General features: G+C 44.5%; 1 protein-coding gene across 4 annotated transcripts in view; it reads right to left on the bottom strand.

Moving 5' to 3' along the window:
- The window catches only part of SLC25A42 (solute carrier family 25 member 42), a 65162-nt gene that overhangs the window by 8540 nt on the left and 35037 nt on the right, over positions 1 to 21585 (bottom strand). For all 4 annotated transcript variants that reach the window (XM_073555114.1, XM_073555115.1, XM_073555116.1 and 1 more), the window contains 3 exons: positions 13192 to 13217; positions 10110 to 10276; positions 3834 to 3950 (listed from right to left, as the gene is read on the bottom strand). In XM_073555114.1, coding sequence (XP_073411215.1) covers positions 3834 to 3950; positions 10110 to 10276; positions 13192 to 13217 — 310 coding nt within the window. The remainder of the gene's footprint in view (positions 1 to 3833; positions 3951 to 10109; positions 10277 to 13191; positions 13218 to 21585) is intronic.

The following is a 21585-nucleotide window of genomic DNA, read 5'->3' as shown; positions in this document are numbered from 1 at the left end:
CCTCAGCAGAGATGAGGGGAGTTGGAGGTGGCAGTGGTGGATGAAGGAGAGAGTTGAATGTGCTGAACAGTTGTTTTGGATTGTGGGATAATGAAGATACAAGGTTTGTGACATAGGTCTGTTTAGCAGAGGTGAGGGCTGATTTAAAGGCAAGTGTAGCTTGTTTGAAAGCAGTGAAGTCGTCTGGCAGGCGTGTTTTCTTCCAATGCTGCTCAGGGACCCTGGATGCTTGTCGAAGTTTTTTGGTGAGGTTGTTGTGCTAGGGTTGACTATTGGTTTGTCGCACTTTGCCATGCATGAGAGGAGTGACTGAGTCTATGGCTGATGTGAGGGTGGCGTTATAGAAAGCGGTGGCACTGTCCGTGTTGTGGAGTGAAGATATGGAGGATAGAGGTAGAAGAGAGTCTGAGAGTCTGTGGATGTCTAGGTGTGCGAGGTTTCTGCGGGGATGTGCTAGTGCGAGACATGGAGGGCAGGTGAGAAGGACAAGGATAATAAGGTGAGTAGATGGTGGTCAGATAGGGGGAAGGGAGAGGTTGTGAGATTAGATAGGGAACAGAGGCGGGTGAAGATGAGGTCTAGTGTATGTCCATCTGTGTGGGTGGCTGTGGAGGACCACTGAGTAAGTCAAAACGATGAGGTAAGTGACTGGAGTTTGGAGGCTGCTGGCTGGTGGGTGTCAATGGGGATGTTGAAGTCCCCCATGATGATGGTGGGGATGTCAGAAGAAAGTGGAAGAGCCAGGTGGAGAATTGGTCGATGAAGGCAGTGGCTGAGCCTGGTGGTCGGTATATGACAGTCATTTGGAGATTAGAGGGAGAGTAAATACGGACAGAGTGAACCTCGAAAGAAGGGAGGATAAGGGAGGGTGGAGGTTGGATAGGGTTGAAGGAGCAGTTTTTAGAAAGGAGGAAACCCACTCCTCCACCTTGTCTGTTGCCAGGGCGAGGAGTGTGGGTACAGTGGAGGCCGCCATAACTCAGTGTGGCCGGGGAGGCTGTGTCAGGGGGTGTCAGCCAGGTCACAGTAAGGGCCAGGAAGGAAAGGTTGCGGGAGGTAAAGAGGTCGTGGATCATGTGGAGCTTGTTGCAGGAGGAGCATTCCAAAGTGCTCCAGAAAGAGGGTGCGGGAGGGAGGTCAGTGGCACTGGTTTTAAGCGTGAGGGATTGCGGTAGTTTGTCTTAATGTGAGAAAGATAGGGGTGAGGATTAGTGGGATGTATGAGGCAGGGGGGGCCAGGATTGGGGGATATGTCACCAGCAGTGAGAAGAAGCGGAGAAAGGGAAAGCAGGTGGGTGAAGGAGAGTGATCGTCTTGTATTGTATTTTAGTAGGAGAGGTCTGATGTTAAGCAGTATGTCTGCAGATAAAGCAAGGTGGGGGGGTAAGAGAGGGGGAGATAGCTATTTGGTTCGAGGGTGCATGGGTTTGGGGATAGCGAATGAGAGTGAAGACTAGTGGAGCAAAAACGGTGATGGAAAATGTGAGCATGGTTAAAGAGCAGGGTAAAAAAAAAAAAAAAAAGACCCACACAAGTAAAGTAAGAAAGCAGTGGTTAGTCTTGACTATTTCTGGTAAATTTCTCATGTATCACTTTAAATATGTCACTTCAAATGATGTCATATCTGACCTGCTCTGTTCAACTTATACCATTCAAATGTCAATGAAATGAAGCCAGGTGAGTGAGGGAGGGAGGGAGTGAGTGAGGGAGGAGGTTGGAGGACGGTTCACAGCAGGGGCCAATTAACAGATTGCAGTTAATGGGACATTTGACTAGCATCAAAGTTGAAGAAAGAGGTGGGATAAGATGGAAGGATAGAAGGTGTGAGTATGGGTATATCAATATGCATACAGTCAATTTGAAGTATGCTACATGGAGTTAAAGTCAGGGGAAAAAACAGAGTACAGACGTACCAATTAAAAAACAGAGGGTGAACAATGCATGAGGGTTCAGGGGTTCAGTGAGTATTCTGGGTTAAGAAGAGGGTTCAGCAGACATACCAATTAAAAACAGAGACAGGACATGTCAATACATTGAAAAATAAATAAAAAAGCAACTTTGTAATTACTTCTCACCATTAGCATTTTGTGTCTATAGCTCCTGAATCTACAGTCTGAGAGCAGTATATCTGGCCAAGAACAATGTGCATGTAAAGGCGCATGCAGATTCAAATATCAAGAAGTACTCGGAGGATTTTTCTTCTAACTATCCACACTGAACACTGTCTGAAGACAGCAGTTGTAACACCAAAAGTTGTAAGAACTTGCATGGAGCTGATGGATGAATAGAGCAGCAGAGTGAATGTGCAAAGCGCTCTCATCAATGTGCTCTGCTGCAATGAAGCGCTAGGGCACATGCACGCCACTCCTCCTAGCCACCATCTGGCATCCAGGGGAGAGCAAGGGGTCCACATTCAGTTTGAGGACTAGGGGAGGGACCTACAATACAATAATTCAACAATCACTACACCTTTCTAATGTATAGGTGACAATGTAAGTAGACAGGAATACACCTTAAAGTCGTGATAAACCTCTAACTAACAGAAGGGCAAAATGCTGGTAGAGGTAAAAATTGTGGGTATCAAATAAGTATATACTGTACTAGCTATTGAACCTATTCTACGCCTGGGTGGTGTGAACATTATTATTGGTATTTTTAATTTTGTAGTACAATAATTCATTAAAATGAAACCGGAGTCAGTGCGCGCAGTGTTCTTAAGACACGGTCTGTGAATTCACATATACACAGCGTTCAATAAAATGGCACCAGAGATCACTGTACACGCACGCGCTGACTCAAGCGCCACTTTATTGAACGAATGTACACAAACGTCAACATAGTGTGTACACGCCAGCCTTAGGGATAATGGCAATGGCCAGCACGTGCCCACTGCTATATTGACGTTGTAATACATTACTTCAGAAAAATGACGGTGGTGTCAGTGTGTGCTGTAAGGTAGCGCTGTCATTCGGGTAGGGGATACTTGCTTGGCAGCCAAATAATCACATTCGGCACGGGTTTTCCATAAAACAATCACAGTCCATGCGGTTTATTTAGGCATCACAAACCATGACCAGCAACATAAAGTTCATATCAACAGCATAGCGTCCATGACAGAGCTTAACACTGTTATCCCTGTGGTCACACAGGTTATGCCATGTCCAGCACACAGGCTCTCTTAGCCTCAGTTATATCCCCTCTCTGGGTTTACCTCATGGCTGCTTCACCACGCTGCAGACGTCCATTCCCTCCAGGGAAATATCAGGCACGTGCAGCCATTAAACACAGCGTTCACTTGCTGTCAGGAAGACAGCCCCATCTTTCTCAGACGGGACCGTCCAAAACGGACCAACCGGGTCCCTGCATTCACTCCATGTGCCCTACCCTGGCCACCTTATATGGTCCGTAGCCACGCCCACCGGGTCACATGGCTATGACCTCATCAGAGGTCCTTCAACCACTTATACACACTTTACAATAGCGTTCTTAAACACACCCCCTGGGTGGGTTTGTAGGTACCTGGTCACCCGTCTCACCAGCTACCTGGAGACTTCTCCCTGACACATTGGAAAGATCAGCTCTGCTGATCAGCACATAAGCAAGCCTCCATCCCAAGGCCACCAACCTTGAGATACATAACGATCCTTTAGCACCCTGCTCCTGTTACTACTCTGGACAAGGCTATCCGTTCGTCCTGGGACACCCACACAGCGCCCCCTAGCGGACACAGTGGTCTTTACACCACAGTGACTCTGGCTTTGGACTGAAGGACACATCCAGCGTTATATATTATAAGATATACACATACTGCTGCTAGACAGTCGTGAACTTACATCTCCTTTGGTGTGACAGCCATACGTGCACGAACAAGGTCCAGTGGATAGGTTAACATCGTTGCTGTTGTACCAGCGAGAGATCCTGCCAGAAGACGGGGTATGGGTGTTAAAGCACTGGTGGAAGAAAAGATAAGCAGATCTTAAAAAGAACAAAAAAAAACAAAAACAAATGTGCAATGTTAAGGATGCACTCAAACATTGGCGAGTTACTTTTTTACAGCTCTAACGCTAGGACGGCAACATTTTTTTCCAGACATACAATACTATTCTCATACTGGCAAGTGAGCACATTTCTGGGATATGCCACCTATTGAATGTGAAAGCTGGACTGCCGCAATGAGATGCAAAAAATGTATAAGAGGAACACCACTGCTACCTAGTGGTCAGTGCTGGTTCTGCAGATCAGCTACTATTGGAAAGAATAGGAAACAAGGTATGGTACCCGGCAGGAGCCATTAAACAGTGTACTGAACAGTGGTGTTCTTTTCTCTATATACGTTTTTACATCTGGTGACAACTGATTGGTGCAGGTGACATGTGTCCCCAACCTACATTATATACATGAACTACCCTTTGTAAAGTTCATCAATATAAAAAAGTAGCGGACAACCCCTTTAAGGGAAAATAGAATGAAGAAATTATTTGACCCTGTCATGCAGAATGTATACTGCACATTAAATGAAAGAATGGACCTAAATTACGGTGTAATACACAACTCAAAATACGGAAACTCCTGTACCTTCATACTACAGAGTATTCAAGGAAGACAAAGTTATTCCTGTAAATCAGTATGTGATCCACATGATATCCATTTACAAGGAATCAACACTGACCAAGGGCAGTCCGCATGATACAATGATACGGTTATCAAGCGCACACAACTGTACCCAATGCATTCCTATTAGGTTTATGCAGATTATGGGCCATTTCCTCCCTTACCAATTTAACCCTTTGGAGGAACAGGCCCATTTGCAACTTAACCCCACTGTGACCAGCAGATTTCTAGATTTTGAAGCTGTAGTGTCCCCCCCACCTTCTACAAAGAGACATAAACTTTTATTATTTGTCCACTGATACAGTCATATGAGGGCTCTCTTATTCCAAGTCCATTTGGAGCTTGGAAGGACACCAATTCCGCTAATTCCGCTATGGTTTTTCAGGTTTTGCTTTAACGGTCTTCATTGTGCAGTAAAGATGGCCTGGAATGATTCTTCAGGTCAACACAACTATGACAATGCCAAATCTATGTATAGTTTGTCTGTCTTTATATTTATTTTAGTTGTGAAACCCTTCACAGTCCGGTTTCCGCCCACTACATTCGACAGATACCGCACTCAAAGTGACCAACGACCTTCTGACAGCAAAACGTAATGGTGACCACTCTCTGCTCATTCTTCTCGACCTTTCTGCAGCTTTCGACACTGTTGACCACTGTCTCCTCCTCTCTAGGCTCCAGTCACGAGGCATTAAAGACACTGCTCTCTCCTGATTCTCTTCCTACCTTTCTGACCGCTCCTTCAGTGTTTTGTTCTCTGGCTCTATGTCATCTCCTCTTCCTCTCACTGTCAGGGTACCTCAGGGCTCAATCCTTGGCCCCCTTCTCTTCTTTCTCTACACGGCCCCAATTGGACAGACCATCAGCAGATTTGGCTTTCAGTACCATCTTTATGCTGATGACACACAACCATACACGTCATCCCCCGACCTTACCCCTGTGGTACTTCATAATGCCACTGACTGTCTGTCCGCAGTCTCCAACATCATGTCTGCTCGTTATCTGAAACTTAACCTCTCAAAAACTGAACTACTTCTGCTTCTGCCGTCTACTAACCTCCCTAAATCTGACATTTCCCTCTCCGTGTGTGGCACCATAACACCACCCCGGCAGCAACAGGCGCTCTGTCTGGATGTTATGTTTGACACCAATCTCTCCTTCACCTCCCATATACAACAAAAACCCTTACTGTCGCATTGATCCACTCCCGCCTGGACTACAGCAATGCTCTATTAATTAGCCTCCCCGTTACTTGACTTTGCCCTCTCCAGTCCATACTTAATGCAGCAGCCAGGGTCATCCATCTGGCTAATCGGTACTCAGACGCGTCCGCTCGTCGCCACTGGCTGCCCATTCATTATAGGATCCAATTCAAAGTACTTGTTCTCACCCACAAAGCTCTCCACAGTGCGGCACCCCCCTACATCTCCTCCCTCATTTGTCCATCAGCCTAACCGACCACTGCGCTCTGCAAACGACTTTTGACTAACCTCTGCACTAATCCGCACCTCCCACTCCCGACTCCAAGGTTTCTCCCGTGCTGCACAAATCCTCTGGAATGCTCTACCTCAAGAAATTAGGACCATCCACAATTTACACAGCTTTAGGCGCTCCCTCAAAACGCATTTGTTCAGGGCGGCCTATCACGTTCTCTAATCAGTCATTTTATGTTAAGTGTGCGTGTGTAGCCCATTCACTATCTCAATCTATCCCTCACTCCCTCAAGATGGCTGGACCATCAATGTAAATACATCATTGTAAATACACACCTGTACCTTGTATCTTCCCCACCTCATTGTAGGTTGTAAGCTCTCACGAGCAGGGTCATCTTATTTTGCTTTAATTATTGTATTGTTAACCTTGTTACTTATGACTTGTGTTTTGAAACTGTTAAAAACTGTAAAGTGCTGCGGAATATGTTGACACTATATGAATAAAGATTATTACTATTATTAGTGAAAAATATTCAGATATTTGTAAAAGAAAAAAAAAAATTGGATTGTGTCACCATTTTGCGAGACCCATGTATTTTCGTGCTTCTGTCGATGGAGCTGTGCAAGGACTATTTTTCATGGATACCATTTTGGGGTGCATACAACAAGTTGATCACTTTTTTTTTTTTTTTTTTAGAAATGGGGTAACGGAAAAATGACAAACCTGGTGTTTTGATTTTTTGAGAACTGCAACGTATCTCCCTTTTATGCAGCAGGCTCAAATCCTGAGCCCGCTTCACACACAGGCACCCAGACTGTGATATACATATATGGCAATATGCGTAAAAGGGGATAAAGAAGTATTCCCATCTACATTTACAGCATATCCACAGGATGTGCCATAATTGTACAGTATAAAAGACAAAAAACTGGCTGGCACATCCAGACTAGTGTGAATAGGTGCATACCAGGAGGAGCTCCCTCCATATACAATACACAAAATAAGGTTGCACTCTATCATGCTAAAGCATGTCAAGATAGAATATAAGAAACTTGAACAGCAATACAGCTATGGAATATTAAGAAAAATTATGAGACGCTTAGCATATAATTTGACCAAATTATATCTGCCCATCAATCAACGTCAAGGTGGCCTCAAAATCTGATGGGTACCTACACTGTGTGAATACCTCTCTAAGGCTGATGTCTGAATTCCTGGGTGAATGTGGACACCTCTGTCAACAATGCCTGCATTTATGTGTAAGTAGGGACCTGCTGTAGTTAAAATCACCACCTGGTGGAGGGCGGAGTGCTTGGTCAGTTTTCTAATATACAAAAGACAAGTTCAAGTTTCTTATAGTCTATATTGACATGCTTTAGCATGATAGAGTGCAACCTTATTTTGTGTATTTTATATGGAGGTAGCTCCTCCTGGTATGCACCAATTCACACTAGTCTGGAAGTGCCAGTCAGTTTTTTGTCTTTTGTATGTTAGCTTACTGACCGAGCACTCCGCCCTCCACCAGGTGGTGATTTTAACTACAGCAGGTCCCTACTTACCCATAAATGAATGCATTGCTGACAGAGGTGTCCACATTCACCAAGGAATTCAGACATCAGCCTTAGAGAAGTATTCACACAGTGTAGGTACCCATCAGATTTTGAGGCCACCTTGAAGTTGGTTGATGGGCAGATAAAATTTGGCCAAGTTATATGCTAAGAGTCTCATAATTTTTCTTAATATTCCATAGCTGTATTGCTGTTCAAGTTTCTTATATTCTATATTGACATAATTGTACAGTATATTCAAGCCTTACTATGGAACTTGCATCTATTTCAAGAATATTGCTCTAACCCTCTTCGTTGCGAGTGGACAGGTAGTCAGAATTCCTTCATTTGTTCGGCAATTCCAAACACTTCATCACTAACAGCAGATTACAATGAGGTTCCATTAGTCTACTATATATTTATGGCATAACCGGTGGATAGATCATAAATGTATGAAATAGGAATACCTTTTTAGCGATCAACTTGTGCTTTTCATTGTCACATTCCAAGAGCCATAACTTACTCTCTGAGGTTGCAGTCGCAAACGGCATTTTTTAACCATTTTATTTTTTACGCAGCTCAATGCTACTTTAGAGCTTGAAGCAAAACATTATAAAATCTACATATACACAGATTTTTGTCACCTTGTAAAATGCACTAGCTTCTTTTCCATATATACTGTACACAATGTCAAAAGAAAAAAGCCACCATTACCGCTTTCAGAACATGTGTAAATAAGTGCACAAAATCTAAAGGCCCCTATACACATTACACTGATGTCAGTCTAACACGCCTATATTGATGGGTTCAGTCCAATGTGTAGGGGTCCAAGACAACTGATTGCTGAGGGAAATGGCTACAGGGCATGTCCAATTTTAGACAGTCAATCGCTTTGTTCTCTTTAAAGAACACAGCAGTGCTTGGCCAAACAAGCGCTTCTGTCTATAGGACAGCCAGAAGAGATAGTAGCTGGCCAAATGAGCAATGATTTGGCAGACAAATTTACTATAAATATATATTAACATTTTATATTAAAGAGGACCCTACACCAGCTTGAGCATGGTAAACTAGCCACATGAAGGAATAGTGGCTGCAGAGATGAATAATTTTCTTTGTTGTGGGGGTAATATATTGTAAAGTTTAAGTTATAATTTATGTTAAGTCAAAGGGGAAATTACCAGAGATTTCTCACTGGGGGTGTGCACTTCTTCCCCTGCATGATATGGACCAATCATAAGCAGGCAGAAAAATAGATTGAGAAAAAAAAAATACATCCCCACATTAGCAGAGAACAGGTGTCTCAGTGTGAGACATGTAATAACAGATAGCCCTGATCTCACTGAAGAGAGGTGGGTTATTAAAAAGTGCTGAGAATTACAAACCCGTTTGCAGCGCTCCTCTCATAATGCTGTACTCCTCTACCCCCACACTAACTGCCATGAGATACAAGGCGTTAGGAACTTCTCCTTTACTCCCAGCACTTGCAATCGTTCTGAAGTGAGATGTATATCTCTATATATAAATGTGTGTGTGTGTGTGTATGTGTATAATATATATATATATATATATATATATATATCACCAACCAATCACGAAGCAGCAGAGTGGGACACCAACCAATCACCAAGCAGCAGAGTGGGACGCGGATGGACAGCAGGGCTGAGGACGGATACAGCAGGACAGTGCATGGAGAGCGGGGCTGTGGAGGAAGACAGTCTTCAGGACAGGGGCCCTCCCAGTCCTGTCCCGGCTCAGTCGGCACTCCCCGTCACCAACTGCGCTATCCCCCCTCTCCCCTGCAGCTTCCCGGCCTAAATTTAGTCCCCGGCTTCTACTGCGGCCTACTACAGTGCTAGGCCAAGCCGCCCCCTGCAAGCCACCCAATCACACATGCTGCAGCTCCGCCCACTTCTGCCAACCGCACTAGGCCACACACCCTTCAGGCCACCCAATCACATGCGCTGCAGCTCTGCCCACTCCGGCCGAACGAAAAATCTGCGCACCTCTCTCTCCTGGTCTCGGCGTCACCGCGTGTGGTGCATGGAGAGAAGGGCTGTGGAGGAAGGAAGACAGTGGGGCTGTAGATGGTGAGAGCAGGGCTGTGAAGGAAGAGAACGGGGCTGTGGATGGAGAGCAGGGATGTGAAGGAAGAGAACGGGGCTGTGGAGGGAGAGAGCGGGAGAGCAGGGCTGTGGACGAAGAGACCGGGGCTGTGGAGGGGAAGAGCAGGGCTGTGGATGAAGAGACCGGGGCTGTGGAGGGAGGAGAGCGGGACAGCAGGGCTGTGGAGGGAGAGAGCGGGGCTGTGGAGGGACATCGGAACACAGATGTAGAGCGCGGCTGCGGAAGGAGAAAGCGTGATGGCGGGTGGAGAGTGGGGCTGTGGAAGGAGAGAACGTGATGGCGGGTGAAGAGCGGGGCTGTTAAGGAAGATAGCGGGACCCACAGTTAGGTACTATGCCCGGGCAACGCCGGGCTCTTCAGCTAGTGTTCTATAAAGTTGATCTACATACTTACGCTCCTTGAAAGCCATAATAGCTACCAAGCAGCTTTTTATATTGTTCATGGGCGCAGAACTGTATGGCAGCATAGGGGATGACTCGCACCATAGTCGCAGAATTGCCTCTCCAGAGACTTAGAAATCCCTCATTGAGGTAAGTGCGATATATCAACCTGTAGGCTTCCTGTAAAAGAACAAAAACGTTATTTGTACCCGTGGCTGTGTCAATAACTTTAAAATCTGATGATTGGTAAAGGTTCCAAGGGAATGTACAAGTAGTGCTCTTGAGTGACCACTGCTCCATTCACTGTCTATTGAAGAAGTTGTCATAATCCCTTCCAAAGACAGATAGAAGTGAATGCAGCATGTGTATTACCATTCCATCCACACAAGACTTTGAAATCCTGAATCTCTGAATCATGGGAGTCCAAGCAGTAAGACCCCACCAATCAAACATTTATATTAACATTCCAGTGTTTCTTTTTTGGATGAGGACTGCACAGCTCCATTACAAAATTATAATGTAGAATATGACAGTTCAGCCGCCTGACTTTATACTTGTAATTAGACTATTTATAAGAATATAGAGGGAAAGATCACTGTTCTACCGGCACACAGAGGCTCTAAATGATGCCAAGGTGTCCTGATGCATAATAGGTTTGCTAAAGCGCAGAGGCATAAAATGCGGGGTGAAATCTGGAAATCAAGAGAGCGTCTGAGGAGAAGCAAAGGGAAGGAAGGTAAGCAACTACACCATACATAAGACGTGCACACTGTGATGGGAAGAAAAAAAAAAAAAAAAAAAAAATTCTGGACTGTTTCTTCCTTTTTTGGGATATCCCCTTACATTTTTGACCACATAAGAGTCGCATGGTATAATAGAGGCAGTGGAGGGTCTGCTCCGACAACTGAATAAAAAGGGAGAATTAAACATTTTATTTTTTTTCCCCCCCCCAAGAGGGACTACATTGAATAATTACTGAAGTGAAAAAACTACATAGTGGCAGTCAAAGGGTAAACCCTTATGACTACAGAGGGGAAAGTTTTACTCTAAGGCATAGGTAATGCCCCCATGCAAATCTTGGACTGTCTGCTCGTAAACAAGAAATTGCTATAGGGAACCAGTCCTATGACTTATGCTGACCCAACCATGGACAGCATGAATCAGAGCTTGGCTGCACGAGTCAGCTTCAGTTGTGGCCAAAAGTATTGACACCCCTGCAAATCTGTCAGATAATAGTCTGTTTTTTCCTGAAAATGATTGCAAACACAAATTCTTTGGTATTATTATCTTCATTTAATTTGTCTTAAATGAAAAAAAACACAAAGAATTGTCCTAAAGCCAAATTGGATATAATTCCACACCAAACATAAAAAAGAGGGTGGACAAAAGTATTGGCACTGTTCGAAAAATCATGTGATGCTTCTCTAAATTGTGTAATTAACAGCACCTGTAACTTACCTGTGGCACCTAACAGGTGTTGGCAATAACTAAATCACACTTGCAGCCAGTTGACATGGATTAAAGTTGACTCAACCTCTGTCCTGTGTCCTTGTGTGTACCACATTGAGCATGGAGAAAAGAAAGAAGACCAAAGAACTGTCTGAGGACTTGAGAAACCAAATTGTGAGGAAGCATGAGCAATCTCCAAAGACCAGAATGTTCCTGTGTCTACTGTGCGCAGTGTCATCAAGAAGTTTAAAGCCCATGGCACTGTGGCTAACCTCCCTAGATGTGGACGGAAAAGAAAAATTGACAAGAGATTTCAACGCAAGATTGTGCGGATGTTGGATAAAGAACCTCGACTAACATCCAAACAAGTTCAAGCTGCCCTGCAGTCCGAGGGTACAACAGTGTCAACCCGTACAATCTATTATCCGTCGGCGTCTGAATGAAAAGGGACTGTATGGTAGGAGACCCAGGAAGACCCCACTTCTTACCCCGAGACATAAAAAAGCCAGGCTGGAGTTTGCCAAAACTTACCTGAAAAAGCCTAAAACGTTTTGGAAGAATGTGCTCTGGTCAGATGAGACAAAAGTAGAGCTTTTTGGGCAAAGGCATCAACATAGAGTTTACAGGAGAAAAAAAGAGGCATTCAAAGAAAAAAAAACACGGTCCCTACAGTCAAACATGGCGGAGGTTCCCTGATGTTTTGGGGTTGCTTTGCTGCCTCTGGCACTGGACTGCTTGACCGTGTGCATGATGTTATGAAGTCTGAAGACTACCAACAAATTTTGCAGCATAATGTAGGGCCCAGTGTGAGAAAGCTGGGTCTCCCTCAGAGGTCATGGGTCTTCCAGCAGGACAATGACCCAAAACACACTTCATAAAGCACTAGAAAATGGTTTGAGAGAAAGCACTGGAGACTTCCAAGGTGGCCAGCAATGAGTCCAGACCTGAATCCCATAGAACACCTGTGGAGAGATCTAAAAATGGCAGTTTGGAGAAGGCACCCTTCTAATATCAGGGACCTGGAGCAGTTTGCCAAAGAAGAATGGTCTAAAATTCCATCAGAGCATTGTAAGAAACTCATTGATGGTTACCGGAAGCGGTTGGTCGCAGTTATTTTGGCTAAAGGTTGTGCAACCAAGTATTAGGCTGAGGGTGCCAATACTTTTGTCTGGCCCATTTTTGGAGTAGTGTGTGAAATGATCAATGTTTTGCTTCATTCTCTTTTGTGTTTTTTCATTTAAGACAAATTAAATGAAGATAATAATACCAAAGAATTTGTGTTTGCAATCATTTTCAGGAAGAAACTGAGTATTATCTGACAAAATTGCAGGGGTGTCAGTACTTTTGGCCACAACTGTAGGTACATTTTCCTCTGACCTCCTCTGGCGTATCAGAAAAAAAATAGACGGTCCAGCTGGGGACCCTAACCGGCGATGAGACTAGTCTGGCGCTGCGCACAACCAGCATCCCTCTGCACCACCATGTGAATCATCTGGAGCTGTGTTCAGACAAGCCAGCCAAGAGCAGCACAGGGCTAGTCTCATCCCTGGCTATGTTTTCTCTGAAATGCCAGGATATTGCATAGAAAATAATTTAGGCAGCATGAATTGCAGGACCAGTTCCCTTAGAGCAAGAGACACTCTTACCTTAGCAGAGAATCTGTTTGATGACACTGTAAATGAGATGAAATAACAGCTTTAGTGGCTGCGCACTGGAATTAGCAACATATAAATGTACCATACAGATTAGTATTGGTGTATGACACAAAGGGCAAAAGCTTATTACTTCATGTGTCTCAGTAACATTATCCACAAACACTTTTGGGTTAAATCTACAATAAACAATGCTTTTATTTCATTAGACTGATTTCTTCTCTGCAGGTTACAAGAGGATATCGGAGCCAGTCACTGGACTTATCACTACAGCTAGAAAGCAGCTCTGGACGATATCCAAAGACTAGGATAACTAAAAGGCAGCTATACACCTTCAAAAGCCATTTATTCTATGACCCAGCCTTCCTCCTTCATGCTTAGCCACACTTGGTTCAGCTGTGGTGTGTGCTCAAGAGGGAAAGGAGAATGAACCGCTTGCAGACAACGCTGATGGCAGCAAAGGACTGGGCATGCTGAATCTTTCTTCCCCAAAATCAGAGTGGAAGCAGAGAAGGCACATAAGACAGTGGGCTATGCCAACGTCCGCTGGTTTGACCCAATTTGAACTTATGTGTAATGACGGACCTTCCAACTTATGATTGCTGACATAAAGAGTAAGAATCATTAAGAAAAAAAATACATTTATATAATCAATAAATGCATCGTGTGTGTCTTTAATTATATATCTTTAGTTACGCCCATTAAAAGGTTAGGCAACTCCTACAATTATTTTGTATTTTTAAAAAAATTAGTTTTTTTAGATTTCAATTACAAAATTATGAGAGCAGCTGTCTTGTTTGAAGTTGTGTTGACAGTACAGTGGGTACGAAAAGTATTCAGACCCCTTTACATTTTTCACTTTCATGGCAGCCATTTGGTAAATTAAAAAAAAAAAACAAAAAAAAAAAAAAAAAAACACAAAACAGGATTTTGGTTGATTACCGTAAAATCTGTTTCTCAGAGTCTTCATTGGGGGACACAGAAACCGTGGGTTTAGGAGGAGCCTGCAAAACAACCTTGTCCTGGTGCATAATTAGGAATGGAGGGTGACAGGACAATGCCGCCAATTCTGAAACCCAACTAATAGAAGTGTTGGCTACGAGAAATACCACCTTCCAGAACAACAAAGACATGGGAGCTTCTTGGAGGGGTTCGAAGGGTGAACCTGTCAAGGATTCCAAGACCAAGTTAAGATCCCATGGAGCCACAGGGGATCTGTAAGGAGGGGCCGCATGTGCCACTCCTTGCAGGAAGGTCTTAACCTGTAAGCGGGAGGCCAAATTTCTTTGAAAAAAAAAAAGAGAGAGCAGATACCTGGCCTTTCAAGGAACTTAGGGCCAAACCGCCATCTAACCCTGCCTGGAGAAAAGCTAGGACAGATGGCAGGGAACAGGGCATCGGTGTGATCTGATTAGACTCACACCAGCCAAAATAGGCCTTCCAGGCTCGATAATAGACCCTGGAAAAGGAAGGCTTCCTAGCCTGAATCATTGTATTAATGACTATGTCCTGTCTAAGCTGTTTGGTCCATTCTGTAACAGACTTAGCTACCCAAGCTGAGGCGAAGGCTGGACACAATGATTCTATCCTCCCATCATTGAGATGTTTTAGGACTACCCCACTGGCGAGTGGGAGGACTGTATTGGTAGCGAGTCTGGACACTGGTGGGTCCACCGAAGGGGAGGCGGTCCAGTTGGCGGGGAGATCTGGAGGGAAGGGATATAGAATCCCAAAACGACTTCCTCTCTGAAACCGCCTAGTTGGGTTCTCCCTTTCCCTGGCCAACACTTCCTCAAAATCCTAGTGGGAGGCGAAGACCCTAGAGGGGGACTTATGATGCTTGAATGAGAAAACCTGATCATTAGGTTTTGATGTGGTGTCCCCAATGTTAAAGGTCTCATTGACTGCAGCAATGAGGCCCTGAACCATATCCTTGACCTGGGACTGTTCTGGCCCGTACTCAGAACCCTCCTCTGAGTGTGTCTCTAATAATGCCTCGCCTGATTCCGGGGATGAGGACCGGGAGGAGGCAGACGGCCAGAGGAATTCTGGCAGTGAGATGGAGCGAGAAGGGGACCTGGGTTGGTGGTCCTGTCTAAACCTTTTACGGCCCCTAGAAGGCCCAAAGGAGGCTCCTTAGGTGCTCCTGTGTCTACTGGAGTCTAAAGTGGCAATCTGTTAAGCACCGTTACCAAGGTCTGTGATACCATGGTAAGGTCGGCCACGGACTTCGATAAGGAAGAGGCCCATCCTGGACACTCGCTGTCTCCCGTGGCGATGGATGGCCCCTGGGCAGCAGGAAAGGTGGCTTCCTCCTGCTCCAGGGGTAATGTGGGAGCTCTGACAGGCAAAACGGGGGGGCTGCACCTGCCCTCTAGCGTAGGTGACACCTTAGGTCTGCTGCAATCTGAGCAGAGTGGCGAGGATTAACCTGAAGGAAGCCTGACATTGCATTTGGTACATACAAAATATTTGACCAAGGTCACTGAAGCGGATGAGGAGGAGCGGGACTGCTCTCCCTTGGGAATACTGAGAAGTTTTACCTGTTGCCGATCGTTGGGGCTAGAAAGCGGAGTGAGGGAGCAACCTGTACAGCAGTACTCACATACCCACGACCTGTGTCCCCGCCGCAGCTGCTGCCCGAAGGCTGAGGAGAGAGAGAGAGCGCGAGGTGAACAGCCCTGCCGCTGTCTAGAAGCCTTATAAAATCCCCGGCCGGAAGTGGTGGGCGGGGCCCTGCTCCAGCCTCCTGGAGCACAAAGATGGTGCTGGTACAGGAAGAGGAAGCCGGGGGGGTGGAGCCAGAATCTGGCGACGGCTGTGCTGGGCTCCTGCTGGAGCCCAGGGCCATAACGCTGCCACGAGGGGAGGCTGGAACCGTGCTGCACCGCGTGCTTGAAAGTAAGTGTTGGCTCTTAACATAAGTATAGAGCCATGGGCTGCAAGCCTGAGTGCTGATTACAGCGGTCACATTCAGCCAGAGCGGCTGGTGAGCAGATCATACAACGCTGCAGCCTCTTACCTCCAGTTCACCCCGTAACAGGGGTTGGTTATCTGCATGAAAAGATTGCTGTCCCAAACCTTTTCTGCAGGGCGTGTCTCTCAATCATCAGATAGCGTGGAGACGGTCAAGAAATAGGAGCACTAGCCGTGCGTTATTTAAAATTGCAGCTCCAGCCAGGTAGCTCATGAGAGGAAGCGGTAACAGTTCTGGGTTGTATCCTGGTCACAAACGGAGCGCAAGGAAGGGAGAGGGTGAATTAAAATCTTTTTATTAGTGTATGGTCCACAATGCGTTTCAACAGAATCATCTGTCTTCCTCAGGTGGCAGTACCTCTCCCTTCCTTGCGCTCCGTTTGTGACCAGGATACAACCCAGAACTGTCTCTCGATCATCAGGCTCTGCTGGGCGAGTGATGGAGGACAAAGGTCAGGACCAGGAACTGCCACCTGAACACGAGTCCTGTGTTAGGGTCCTGCCCATGGGATTCATGAGGATACAGGGTGGCAGTACACGCCGTACTCATGATCCCGGTGTGGGAATACAGGTGTAGCAAATCTACTATGTATCCCTCCCAGGGCTGTGGAGTCGGTAAGCCACAGTTGCGACTCCGACTCCTGGATTTTATCCGACTCCGGCTCCTTCATAAATGGCCAATTCATAACAAATTTACTGTTGTAAAATATTAAACATCGTGCTTATTCAGTTTCTCACCATCATATAAGTAATCAAACCACTTAGAGCAAAAACTACATTTATTAGAATACAATTAGAATATAGCAAATAACTTTTATAAACTTTTCTAAACTGTAAGTAAATATGCAATAAACACTTTTATGCAGTTAATAAGAAGAAATCTATAAATTTGTCCTCAGAAAAAGTATTGCCTCTGTCAGATCCTCCTTCATGGATGCCCTCAAATCTGATCTAATTATTTTGAGAGCAGAGAACAACCTCTCTACACTAACTTGTGTTGGTGGCAAAGCAGTAACCACTCGGGCAACATCTCTGACAATGTCAGGATACAGAGGAATCGCTTGTTGCACTGTTATTTTTGATGAACGGTCAAATTTCTCAATTTCTTTTAGTGCACATGAAAAATTCTGCTGAAATGTACTGGCTGTGTTCCTTGATGGGGATGACTCTTCATCTATGCGGGAACGCTTTGCACGGTCCTTGTGATCCAAATATTTTTCGAAATTAAATTCTTCATCAGTTGATGATGAGGGTGAAGATGTGGCAGGACGACCAAATTCTTCTTGTTCCTCCTGACTGTTCTGCAACCCTTTCATCCTTACTGCTATTTCAAACAGAGCTTCTTTTCCTTTACTTAGCTGTTGATCATCTAGAAGAATCCGATGCATTGGGTCTACATAAACAGCTGCCAAAAGAATGTTATTTTGTAATAGTAGCTCCTCTCTCCGTTTCATTGATGTAGCATTGCCACTTGCAATTAACCTTCCTCTTTGGGACAGGCGAAACATCAGGTTCTTCCACTCCTTTAAGAAAATACCTGGAGTTAAGTCCTCTGCTTGTAATTTTTTAGTCACTGTAAATGGGTGCTCTAGCAATTTTTCCAGCTCAGTCACCTGATTCCACTGACTTTCATTTAGCGTCAGTTGAGGGTTAGCCATGTCTACAAGAAAGGTTTTCAGTTCAACCAAGCGCTGAATCATTAAGTAAGTACTGCCCCATCGTGTGGCTTGATCAATAATTGCCCCTTTTCCAGCACGTCTCTTCAAAATTGAGTCAACTTTAGGGGTTCTGGCAACAGTAACCAATTTTCTCACCTTGCCAATCAGTGCAGCAGCATGTCCTTCTTGCAGACTGTCTCTTATAGCCAGCTGTAGCGTATGCACAACACAGCGCATGTGATGAATGAAAGAACATATTGACACAGTTTCAACAAGATCATCTAAACTATCATGTTGCTGTTCATCTGAAGCAACTTCAGTTTGCTCCTCAGTTACAATACTGTGTTCCTCTATTTCAAACATTTCTGTGTCTGTGGACCCAGAATGTTCTTCTAGCTGCTGGTCACCATCATTACTCTCATTCATTAGCTTAATAGTACTTATCATATTTGAAGCATTGTCAGTTACGACAGAAAGAACTTGCTCTTTTTTAAGTTCATAGTCTTGCAGAACCTTTTCCACCAAGACCTGGAGAAACTCACTGGTGTGATGAGCTTTAGTGTCTTTTACTGCCAATGTCTTGGTAACTATTTCATTTTTGTCACAAACAAATCGGACATTGATGGCAAAATAGTTCACTCTGTGACGTGTGCAGGCATCCATTTTAAGAAACAGAAAGCATCCCTTGAGAGTTTTTTTAAGTTCTTCCTTTTGTTTAAAAGCTTCTTTGATTACTAATTTTCTAATACTCTCTCTCTCCAGAGAAACACCAAGCTTGCGGGCCATTTCCCCATTCAGACACATAAAAGCTGGTCGTGAAAATAATGAAATAGGCACACTATCCTTTACAACAAGCTCTATGATCTGTTTTTTAAATGTATCTACTGTCATTGTCACAGTAACTTTGTCACTGACAAAATATCTTGCAACTGATGGCTGCAAAGTTCTCTGCTCCTTTGTTTGGCTGGAAGAGCTGGGCACTGGTTCATTGGTTTGGATGCAGTCTCTCTCATCCACTGCTTTCAGTACTTCTGGGTGAAAGCGCTGTAAATGTCTCTTTAGATTAGAAGCTCTGGTAGGAGCATTTTTATCTTTGCCTGAATATGCACTCATCTTGGCTTCACAGCATTTGTTTTCGTCTGGATCATTTGTCATACACTGACAGACATAATGTTTTCTATCTTGAGTGATGGTGAAATGTTCAAATACAGCTGATTTAATGTGATGCTTCTTTGACATTCTCAGGTTTTTAATTCTGCATTCACAATCCAAATGACAATTGTTTTTCCTAAAAACAATTGTACAAAATTATTGCCAGGTCGTACAACTGATATAGTGGTCAGTAATACTGTTATTATTCCTCATGTACTCACAGTTAACTGATGAAAAGTTTGTTGAAAGGATAATACTTCTTACAGTCTTCCTCTTCTGAGTAGCAGGCAGCTGTGAGATGCTTGGAAGACACACACCTAGTATGATCTAGTCTAGAGGAGGAGCTTTACTACTAAGAATTTGCAACACATTTTCACTTTCAGTTTCATACATTGTAAGTAGGGGGGGGTTGGGGCAGCATGAGGTTAACCAAGTATAAGATTAGATAAGGGCAGTGGAGAACAGTGACACACAAGAAGTAAGAAATGTCTCTATCTCCAGCAGAACTGCTTATCACTGTTGTTCATAGTTTGATAGAACATATATATTTGAGTAACATTTATAAAATTCATATGAAAGTTCAATTATGAAATATTAATACATTTTTTTTTAAAGCTGGAGTCGGAGTCGGTACACTTCTACCGACTCCAACCAAAACTAACTCCGACTCCGACTCCACGACTCCGACTCCACAGCCCTGATCCCTCCATGGTTACCTGAAAAGGAATGACGCACATTGAGGTAGGCATGGGTCTGCGAGAGACGCCCGTCCACCACCTGCTGACACTAAGCAAAACCGATTGTCCTACAGCCGGTCGGAGGGGTGTATACTGCGGAGGCGGAGTTAATTTTTTTCATGCATAGTGTCAACCTCCTAGTGACAGCAGCACATATCCACGGTTTCTGCGTCCCCCAATGAGACGAAAGAGAAAGTTCATTTTTATCTCATTAATGTACACTCTGCACCCCATCTTGACTGAAAAAAAAACAAATGTAGAAATTTTTACAAAATTTATTAAAAAAGAAAAACTGAATTATCACATGGTCACAAGTATTCCGATTCTTTGCTCAGTATGGAGTAGAAGCACCCCTTTGAGCTAGTACAGCCATGAGCCTTCTTGGGAATGATGCAATAAGTTTTTCACACCTGGATTTGGGGATCCTCTGCCATTCTTCCTTATAGATCCTCTCCAGCTCACTCAGGTCGGATGGTGAACGTTGGTGGACAGCCGTTTTCAGGTCTCTCCAGAGATGTTCAATTAGGTTTAGGTAAGGGCTCTGGCTGGGCCAGTCAAGAATGGTCACAGTTGTTCTGAAGCCACTCCTTTGTTATTTTAGCTGTGTGCCTAGGGTCATTGTCTTGCTGGAAGGTGAACCTTCGGCCAAGTCTGAGGTCCAGAGCACTTTGGAAGAGGTTTTCATGCAAGATATCTCTGTACTTGGCTGCATTCATCGTTCCTTCATTTGCAACCTATCGACCTGTCCCTGCAGCTGAAAAACACCCCCATAGCTTGTTGCTGCCACCACCATGTTTCACTGTTGGGATTGTATTGGGCAGGTGATGAGCAGTGCCTGGTTTTCTCCACACAAACTCTATGCGGGCTTTAATATGTCTGGCACGGAGGAGATGCTTCCTTCGGGCCACTCTGCCATAAAAGCCTGACTGGTGGAGGGCTGCAGTGATAGTTGACTTTGTGGAACTTTCTCTCATCTCCCTACTGCATCTGTGGAGCTCAGCCACAGTGATCTTTGGGTTCTTATTTACCTCTCTCACCAAGGCTCTTCTCCCACGACTGCTCAGTTTGGCTGGAATTCTGGTGGTCCCAAAATTCTTCCATTTAAGGATTATGGAGGCCACTGTGCTCATAGGAACCTTGAGTACTGCAGAAATTCTATTGTAACCATGGCCAGATGTGTGCCTTGCCACAATTCTGTCTCTGAGCTCCTTGGCCAGTTCCTTTGACCTCATGATTCTCATTTGGTCTGACATGCACTGTGAGGTCTTATATAGACAGGTGTGTGCCTTTACAAATCAAGTCCAATCAGATTAAAACACAGCTGGACTCCAATGAAGGAGTAGAACCATCTCAAGGAGGATCACAAGGAAATGGACAGCATGCGACATATAAGCGTCTGAGCAAAGGGTCTGAATACTTATGACCATGTGATATTTCAGTTTTTCTTTAATAAATTTGCAAAAATTTCTACATTTCTGTTTTTTCATTCAAGATGGGGTGCAGAGTATACATTAATGAGAGAAAAAAAAAAAAAAAAAGAACTTTCTTGCATTTACCAAATGGCTGCAATGAAACAAAGAGTGAAAAATTTAAAGGGGTCTGAATACTTTCCGTACCCACTGTATGCTTTACAGCAGCCGCATAGCCCATAGGCAGCAATATACAAGGTTAAACTCAGCGACTTCCATAGGGGAATTTTCTAGGCATACTATGCTCTCGGAAAAGTCACTTTGATGGGAGGTGGTAAGTGAGCTTTGATCATTACTTATATTAAATGAGTCAATTAACCCCTTAATGACCGCCGATATGCCTTTTAACGGCAAAGTTAAGGGTACTTATGCTTCAGTGCTGCTTTTTTACGGCGC

Source organism: Dendrobates tinctorius, unplaced genomic scaffold, assembly GCF_039654945.1.
Source record: "Dendrobates tinctorius isolate UK_male_01 unplaced genomic scaffold, ASM3965494v1 ptg000219l, whole genome shotgun sequence".
Classification (NCBI taxonomy): Eukaryota; Metazoa; Chordata; class Amphibia; order Anura; family Dendrobatidae; genus Dendrobates; species Dendrobates tinctorius.
Note: the sequence above shows the minus strand (reverse complement) of the source record. Positions and strands in the feature narration are given on the sequence as shown.